General features: G+C 54.5%; 1 protein-coding gene across 1 annotated transcript; it reads left to right on the top strand.

Moving 5' to 3' along the window:
* Nucleotides 1-538: 538 nt before the first annotated feature.
* Nucleotides 539-9,053, top strand: LOC104072006 (sodium channel protein type 4 subunit alpha-like; the record flags this gene model as incomplete). Its single annotated transcript, XM_009585227.1, has 7 exons — nucleotides 539-649; nucleotides 1,310-1,465; nucleotides 1,718-1,841; nucleotides 2,597-2,835; nucleotides 4,672-4,845; nucleotides 5,149-5,505; nucleotides 8,625-9,053. Coding segments are annotated over exons 1-7 (1,590 nt in total), but the record flags the coding sequence as incomplete, so codon positions are not given.
* Between the last annotated feature and the right edge of the window lie 458 nt (nucleotides 9,054-9,511).

Genomic DNA, 9,511 nt, shown 5'->3' with positions numbered 1-9,511 from the left:
TCTTGGCAAAAGCACGGTCTAGACAAGAGACATTTGCTCCATTGTGGTCCCAAAGTGTTACCTTAGCCCCTTTTCCAGTCCTTGGGAGTTTCTTTTCAGCACAATATGCCTATAAAAACATGGGCAAAAGCTTCTGTGATGTCTGATAGTGCAGCCCAGCCATTTTTCATTTCTACTCATCATTTTGGTCTATGTCAGCAACGTCCGCAGGGGACATCCCTGCAAATGTAACTGTTAGTCTGGGCAAAAGACCAGTTTCCTTGCATGTAGAGAGAGACACAAAACAATGTTTTCCTCTCTAGAGCCTCTATCTCTCATTGCTGATCTGTGCCAAGCCACAACGTCCTCCATGGAAGTGGCTCGCTCTTACCTGGCTGCTGCTGCTTGCAGGATGGGTCCAAGCAAGCCCTGCCTGAGGGATGGGGACTCCAGGGCTGGGCACCTCCAGGTGCTGTGGCCAGTTCCCTGAGCAAATTAACCAGTGAGTTGCCCAAAGGCTTTATTAAGGGATGATACTCCTTTATTGTCACCTAGAGAAATGGAGAAGACAGAGGCTGAGAGCGAGGGCAAAGCGTCTACAAGAAATGGGCACTCGGATCCATTTAATATCCAGCAACCGAGCGTGGAAACCATGTTGCATCTCAGCGATGTGCGGTGGGAACAGAGAAGTTCCCACTCCGCTGTGGTATCCTTAGTGCTACCAGAGGGTGTAGTAAACTTCAAATATTAATACCACTGTCAGAAACAAAACAAAACGAAACAAACAAAAAAAAAACAACCACTATTGCATGTGCAAATGAAAACCTAATAAAACAACATTTGGGGGAAAAAAAAAAAAAATTTGACCCAAACATGGGTCAAAAAAACCTTGGACATCGCATTTCAGCAAGAGCCTTGAAGATTTTGCTTCTTTCCCATTTGGGAAGCATGTTTCAAAGATTAAAGTTTCCTGCAAGACAGAAATTAGAAGGTTTGCATAGTTTTGTCCTTATGAATTATTCACCCTGACCAAATTTGAACAGATCTAATACTGCTGGGCGGAGAGCTTAGTACGGTGGGGTGTGCAAGTGAAAAGGAAAGGCTTGCAACTTCTGTTTAGCTACTGCAAATTGTTATCCCTCGTTGTTGCTCGTGAGGATCTGAGTTTGCTGCCCAGGTCCTGCAGCAGCTGGCTTTGGAGCCACAAAGTCCTGCCCAGGAGGTCCTGGGGCTCAATCCTCCCCCCTCCTTAGCCTGGTGCCCTGCAGCAATCGCGGGAAGCTCCCGACGGCTGCGGACACGTGGGTGATGGAGACGTGGGTTGCTGCAGTTGCAGGACCGGCGGTCTAGCAGCAGTTCCCTGCCCAGCAGCGTGGCTGAGAAGGAGTGCAACTCGGACCTGAACAGCGACCAGGACAAGGCAAAGGACTGCAACGGGCAAGTGGTCCCCAAGGTCATGCTGGAGCGCTCCGCTACGGTGATTGATGTACGTGCTCGGCTCTGTCTCTGCCATCCCTTGAGGGTGACCATCCCAATAAACCCCGGTGGAGGGACAGGCTTGTGCCCAGCTTGTTGCGGGTTGGGTCCTACGAGTCTTTCTGCAGCCCACCTGTAGTTCCAATGTCGCACCCCAAGGTCTCTCCAGACCATGCCCTTTCTTCTGCCTGCTCTATCTTTAAGTACACTAAATAGCCTGCAGCGCTCTGCATTCATCCCCTGTGGCCTCCTCTCCTTCTAGTTCAACCCAACCAACGAGCCGGAGAAATCAGACCACAACCACCTCACTGTGGGTAACCAAGATGGGCCAGGCCTTGAGAAGAGGGTGGGGAGTGCCATCAGTGTCATCTCCAACGCTGTGGAAGGTACGTCCTTCCCCAGACTGGGTGAGGGCTGTGTGTGCTGGCTGTTTTAGCCCAACTGTTGCGCATTGGTGGCCTTAGGGTGCTTGGCACGCACCAGTGATAGCGGCTGTCCCAAATCTCCATCCCCATGCAAGGGATGACTCTGGACCTGGGGTCTCCATACGGGGTCAGTGCACTGCAGTGATGCTTGAGCAAGGTTTTTCATCCCAACTAGCTAGGATGATGCCTGGAGGCAATACTACAATCTCTCTTGCAAATGAACGGGATTGCAATTCATTACAGCAGTCTCCAGAGTCAACTGAGAGCTGTTGAATGGCTTCCCAAGAGCTGCTGTCTCAACTTCAACAAAAAGTACCGTAGACTCAGCCATAAAAGGCTTCTCAGCCCTGTCCTCCCTGCGAATGGGCGCCAAACCCTTTGACCACCCCAGAGCAGTTCCCTTGGATGTCTCTGCAATCTCACTGTGGCAGGGCCACCTCAAATCCTGCCCAGGTGCTGAAAGCAGGATTGGACCCACAGTTCCCTGACTGATCTGCCTTTCCATCTCTCTCCGGTTTGGAAAGTAAGGTCTGCAAGATCACTGTGCCTGGGCATGGGCATGGGCAGGCTCCTCCTTTTGGCCCCCATATTAAACTCTGTAGATGGTCTAGGGCTGGTTCAGGACCTCAGGAGAGTTCTCTTCTAGTGGGTTAGCACTTGCCCCACCCAGGGGAGGACAGGATAAGCCTACACTGATGTCATCTTTCTTTCCTCAGAGCTGGAGGAAGCTCACCAGAAGTGCCCGTCCTGGTGGTACAAATTTGCCCACACGTTCCTGGTCTGGAACTGCTGTCCTCTGTGGATGAAGCTGAAGGATTTTGTCAAGCTGGTGGTGATGGACCCCTTCGTGGACCTGGGCATCACCATCTGCATTGTGCTCAACACAGTCTTCATGGCCATGGAGCATTACCCCATGACGGAGAAGTTTGAGAACGTGCTAACCGTGGGGAACCTGGTAGGCAGCTACGGGCATCCCGTCCTTCCCCATTTAGAGCCACAGCAGCCACACCATCCACCCTGGTGGGCAGATCCCCTCTGCTGCCATTGTGTCACCTGAACAGCATGCATGCATGCTTGGAAACACGTCCCAGCCGCTGAGAAAGTGTTGCAGAAAGGTCTGATCACAGCATCCCTGCGATGGGTTGGACTCCAGGATGGCTCAGATCGAGGGAAGAGATATGGGGGTGGGATCCATCATCCCCTGCCCCCCTTCTGCTGCAGGTTCTGTCTTGCTTGGCGCATCTCAGCGATGCCAACGTGGCCATGGCCTCGCAGAGCTGTCCTGTCCATCTTTTACATTGCAACCCAGGGTCAGGCATGAGCTGCTGACACCCATGGTGTCCTCGCAATGCTGGGTGGCCATGTGGCAGAGCAGGGGCCAAGTCAGATATTGGGAGCAAACAGGTCCCCACGGAGCAGGAGGCACCAGTGCTAGCAGCATTTAAAAAAGGAAAAAAAAAAAAGACTTTTCCCAGTGAAATCACTGCAAACCTGGGCTGTCCTGATTTCACGGGTGTATTTAGCAATCAGCTGTGGCTGCTCCTGTTTGGAACTCAGGGTAAATGGCTTTCAGCTGGATGCAATCTGCTGGTGGGAAAAGTCCAGGAGGCCCCTGGTAGCTCTGGGAAATGCAGCTAAGGGATGGGAGAGCTTGCCACCTTGTCTCCTCTCTTGCCACCTTGCCTCCTCTCTTGCCACCTTGCCTTGCTCCAGCACTTGCCGGGGCCTCTCTGTGCACAGGCGCTGGAATGACACATGCCGGTGCCAGAGCCCCGGGTGGGCAGGATGAGGCTCAGCACATAGCTGCTTTGTCTCTGATTTCATTCAGGAAATACAAGGGGATTAATCAGCTGTTGCTCAAAGCACGGTCACGCTGCAAAGACGGGTCCAGCTTTTCCTTCAGGCCAGCGGTGGTTTCTGGCTGCGTGTACACCCCAATGCAGGGAGCCGGCGGAGCCGGAGGGATTTGCTGGGGAAGGGCCAGGGAGGGATGGAAGCAGGAGAAGCAGCTCCCACTGAGCCACGGTCTCCCCCCACGTCGCCTGCCTGTGCCCGAGATGAAAGCAGCAGCGTCTGCTGCCTGTCTGGCTGCAGGCAGAAAGGTGGCCAGGCTGTGAGCAGGGAAGAGAGCAGGGATCAGTTGGCAGGAGCAGAATAGGGGACATCTGTGGGCTGGCATGCAAAGGAGCACGTCGGAGAGCATCCCCTGGGATGCCAGTGCAGAAGTCTTTCTGCAAAGTGGAAGCATGTGCATCCCGACTTGATCCACATCCAGGGCAAAATTTGTCACCGGGTCCCCTCTGCACATGCCGTGTCACGAAATTGCATCAAGGATGCTAATTGTCACATCGCTGATCCCGCTTCGGAGTAATGTGATAATGCACTGCGCCGTTGTAGTCCCAGGAAAAAAGTAATGTGTAAAAGCCGGATCAGCTTTCACAGGGCTTGGGGAGGGGCAGGGGCATCCCAGTAGCAGCCCAGTTTCTGGTGCTGGGAAGCCCTGTGTTTCAGCAGTCATTTGAAAGGGGTCCCTTTGCCAATGAGACTTTTATTTTTAATTTCCACCTGCCAACGTGCACCTTTGTCAAGTCTCTCCAGTAGCAATCGGTCCCCAGTACTCCCAGCCTGGCTCCACAAGCCACACTGGGCAGCAACTGGGGAGCTCATTCTCAACCAGGGCCGGACCCAGTGGGATGAAACACTTTGGGAATACCCCAAAAAGGAGAGGTGCTACCCACCCCATGCCGAGCGCTGGCTTTCAAGCAAGCTGACGGGGTGCTGTTTCCCACAGGTCTTTACGGGGATCTTCACGGCAGAGATGGTCCTGAAGCTCATTGCTTTGGACCCCTACGAGTATTTCCAGCAGGGCTGGAATATCTTTGACAGCATCATTGTCACCCTGAGCCTGGTGGAGCTGGGCCTGGCCAACGTGCAAGGGCTCTCCGTGCTTCGCTCCTTCCGCTTGGTACGTGCCGTGGGGATGAGCTGTGCCGGGGGGGTTTGGATGCAATTGCCACCAGGGTGGAGAATGGATTGTTCAACCACCTTTATGGCGGTCACCAACTTGTTAAAGATAACACGGACAGTCGAGCTAAATATTTAGGAAAGTCAGAGTCTGTGCTCTTTGCAAAGCAGTTGGGTGTTTAATCCCTCCTGTCTTCATAAAACTGCCACATGAAGGTCTAACCCCAGCTTCGCAGCCTTGCTGACACCTTGTGGTAATGAAAGCCCCCGGCAAAACAACGCCTTGTCTCCTTGTTCCTCGTAGCTGAGGGTTTTCAAGCTTGCCAAGTCCTGGCCCACCCTCAACATGCTCATCAAGATCATCGGCAACTCAGTGGGCGCCCTGGGGAACCTCACGCTGGTGCTGGCCATCATCGTCTTCATCTTCGCCGTGGTGGGGATGCAGCTCTTTGGGAAGAGCTACATCGAGTGTGTGTGCAAGATCTCCCTCGACTGCACGCTGCCCCGCTGGCACATGAATGACTTCTTCCACTCCTTCCTCATCGTCTTCCGCATCCTCTGCGGGGAGTGGATAGAGACCATGTGGGACTGCATGGAGGTGGCTGGCCAGACCATGTGCCTCATCGTCTTCATGATGGTCATGGTCATCGGGAACCTTGTGGTGAGTCTCAGAGCTGGGGTGGACCCTCAATGAAAGGTAGGGGGCAAGTCGGAGGGTGTCGTGGGCGGGGGACACCTCTGTCCCTCGCTCTCTGGCCAATACTGCCCAGCTCAGCCCATCTCCAGGGCTAGGCCTGTAGGCATGGTCTTGTTGGAGCCGTACAGGAGCGCAGGCAAAGACCCAGTGGGGATGTGCTGTGTGGTCAGCCCTGTGTAAAGCAGGGTAAAAAGCAATTTCTGAGGGACCTTCAGCTGAAACTAGATCAGGAACAGAAGGGGAACACGAGGCATGGAAAATTTAACACCGGGCTTTCGGCAGATGCAGGAGCAGCTCTGGGACAAAAGAGGGCTCATCTTCAAGCTGCCCTTTCTTCTCCACGTGGCTTTTCAGGCTTTCCTCCCCCATTTCCCACCCTCCTGCGATGAGGAACGGAGGCAGTGTTACACCCACCTCGCCCCAGGGCTGGCCCTTTGCTCCCAGGTGCTTTTAGGAGCAGAACCCCCCTTGGAAGACTTTTGCAGATCCCCAGCATCCCCAATCTTCGCTGTGGTCTAGGTGGCATCCCCGGGGACGCACGACCCCTCTGCAGCACAGGAGCTCCTTCCCCTGGGTCCTGGTGAATCCCGGCCACCATCACCCTCCCTCCCTGCCCGTTGCCCTCCCTGCTAACCCGAGCTGCTTGCTGCCAGCGCTGTAGGTTTGCAAGTTCCAGGCGAGCGTGAAATCCTTTCTAAACTTGGTAACCCTCTCGCTGGCGGCTTTGAAGCTTGTTTTCCAGCCTGCGTGGGCCCTGCTCTCCCTTCTTAAGGAGCAAGGCAGGGGAGGGGAGCGTGCGGCTTGCCGAATCGCTCCTATTACTTGCCGGGGTTGTGTAAGCCCTTTGGAATTTGCTTTGAAAAACTATCTGCCCAGGGAGCTGCTGACGCCTCCCTCCCCACGACGGGTGGCTGCTCCAGCCCCGGGCTGGCACAGCCCTCCAGAGGGGTGAAAGCAGCCCCGGGGAGCAACCCAGACCACCCCATGGCTCGGGTCAGGGGTAGGGCAGCTTGGAGTGTCCCACTTCGAGGGCAGAAAGTTGGGATTTGAGTGCTGCTTGGCTTCCCTGGCTCGGGCCAGGTATTTGGAGCTTTGAACTGGACGCCCTAGCAGGTATTTGGAGCTTTGAACTGGCCGCCATAGCGGCATGGAGAGCCATGCTGGCTGCAGACCTCATCCTGGGGTGTCCTGGGGTCTGTGCTGGGTGACGCCGGGCAGCCCTGCATGCATCGCCTCATGGTGGGGAGCAGCCTGATGTGCCTCCGCACTGCCCATCACCCGGCAGCCAGCAACAGTTTGTAATGCTACTTTTCAAGGGGGAACCCGTTCATTTGAATTGCAATGCTGAATCAGGCTGAAAATCACCCGTAAGCAGCAGGAGCATCTCCAGGATGGTCTGCAGAGAGTGCAGGAGCTTAGAGACTGGGAATCGCAGCTGGGGCTTCCCAAAAGGGGGTCTGGAAACCTTTCCTCTTCCGGAGCCAGTTTTTGGAGTAGGACAGCCCATCCACCCCTCCAGGAGACTTTCCTGGAGATGATATGGGGGCAGCACGATTTTCAGCCGGCGGGGTCAGAGGCAGCCCTCCCAGAGGTGTAGCCCTCCCTGAGATTGCACCCCAGCTTTCCAAGCAAGTTTTGCAGCTCCTGCTTTGTGCTGCTGCACAGGGTTCATTTAAAGCTAAGTAGAGAAACACAGCGCACGATCACCTACAGAACCATCTCTGCCCTCTTCATCCTCTTTGCCAGGCTCTCCTGGCCATGTCTCAGGTATTTCCGAGTCCTGGAGCCTGTCCCGAGCACCCCGGCTGCAGGGAGGTGTGTGTTTCTCCCCACTTCCCCTGCAGAGGAATAAGGCGACGGTCAGTCATCCTTTACTGTTAATGACACTTTGAGCATTTCCTTTGGGGTTATTAAGGGAAAAGGGAGGAAGTCAGTCGGGTGACAAGGTAATGGACTCCTGTCCAAAAAACCCAGAGCCAACAGCAATTATTAGCTGTAATTGGCGCTTAACGTAAGTATTAAACTGATGGGATAGTAGGGATTTATTTAAAGATGCGATTTAAGTCATATGGTATGAGCCATGTGAAAACAGCAGTGACCTTGAATAGCAGCTAATTCCCTTCTCAGATACGCTGCTGGCACAAAAAGGCACAAACATCAACAGCTGTGGGCTTGGCCCATCGGCCGCTCTGCGCAGCGAGCGCATGTCTGGGTGCTGCCGATGCTCCCGTACCCCGGGGAGAGCCTGTCCCGCTCCTCTTCTCGTGAGCTGCTCCGGGTTTCTGGCACGCAGCGAGTCCACCCGTGCCAGGCGAGGCTGTAGCGGGGTCCAGTCACGTTTTGGGCATGGTGAAGTAGGAGAGGTCTGGGGGAAGCAGGAGAGAGCCCGTGCTTGGAGCTATATAGAGCATTGCATTCGCATCCCATGAACTGACTTGTGCTGAGATGGAATGCCGCTCTCCGTGGAGCAGAGCGGTCTCTGGTAGAAAGGGATGAGGTTACGGCTGTGGCTTAGGCTCCTACGTGGCTCCAGGGTGTTGGAGACCCTCAGGAGGTCACTGCGCACCTGAGCTACCAGAGCCAGCAAAGAGGAGAGGAGGAGTTGCAGCTGGGAGGACAATAAGCAGGAGGTTTCTCCCTGGGAAGAACAGGGACGGAGCCGAGTTGCATCCCTATGGGTGGTGGGGATAAGCACCATAGGTTTTGGGGAGTCCCATGTGGGAACCAGCCAGGCCAAGTGCTCCAAGAGAGTGAAGGGAGGGACATGTTGATGAACCCACAGCAGAGGTCGTTTGAGATGGGCTGAAGACTGGCATCGCTTGCAAATGGATCAGCAGGACCCAAGCAGCTGGGGGTGACACTGTGGAGTCAGGAGCGAGTGAGGAGGACCATGTCCATGTCCTCCAGGAGAAGGGGTTGGCACCTCCGCAGTCCCCAGAGTTGGGCAATGGGAGGAGGGAGTCCCATGACATGCTCAACATAAGGGTCTTCTCCACAGCCATGACTGGTCCCTGATGCTTCAGCCTGCGAGGATGATGTTGGTGCCGGACGTCAGCGCTGGTGTTTGCTTTTGTCCCTTCCAGGTGCTGAACCTGTTCTTAGCTTTGCTGCTGAGCTCCTTCAGTGCTGATAGCCTGGCGGCGTCGGACGACGATGGAGAGATGAACAATTTGCAGATCGCTCTTGGCAGGATCACCAAGGGGATCGACTTCGTGAAGACCTCTATCCTCATGCTGCTCCGCAGGCTGTGGAAGGGGAAGAAGGTGGCCCCGGAGGAAGAGCAAGAGCACAGTAAGAGGGACAACTCTGTGCTAAACCATGTGGACACTGGCCAGGAGCCCAAGTCGGAGTACCTGGATGGAGGCACTGGCAAAGAGTATTTTTTCATGGATGAACTGGACCACATGAATTTCATTAACAACCCCAACCTGACGGTGCAAGTCCCCATCGCCTCGGAGGAGTCTGACCTCTATGAGGAGACGAGCACCCAGTCCGACACCGAAGATGCCAAGGTAAGAAAGGTGGGTGGAAGGGTTTCAATCCAAAAACTGGGATTGACCCATTCTTGCTGTGGTGCCCAAAGAATTATGCTGCTTTTGGTTACTTTTAGCTTTTCCACAATATGTGTGGCATGGGCCAAACTTGGAGTTTTTCAACCTGGCATTTCCCAGTGTAAGCTGGAGGCGGGGGAGTCCAAGCAGGGCTTTGGCCTGTTTTGGATCAGGCTATGGGGTTGTTGCTAACACGAGGGGGACCCACTGCAGCACAGGATTGGTGCAAGGGTCAAAGCGCTCAGTTTGGGGTTAAAGATGTTCCAGAGGAATGTGATGCCAGGAAATCTGCTGATGGCACTAACATTAGATCCACTGCTAATGCCTCAGAAAGCATCATCAGGGAGGGTATGAAACCAGAAGGAGGAGCTTAGCACAAGTGAACATGAAGCCATGCGTTTTGGATCCAAAGCTGACGA

The sequence above is a fragment of the Fulmarus glacialis genome, unplaced genomic scaffold (assembly GCF_000690835.1).
Source record: "Fulmarus glacialis isolate BGI_N327 unplaced genomic scaffold, ASM69083v1 scaffold34089, whole genome shotgun sequence".
In the NCBI taxonomy this organism is placed as follows: Eukaryota; Metazoa; Chordata; class Aves; order Procellariiformes; family Procellariidae; genus Fulmarus; species Fulmarus glacialis.
This window is presented reverse-complemented; position numbering and strand designations above follow the sequence as displayed.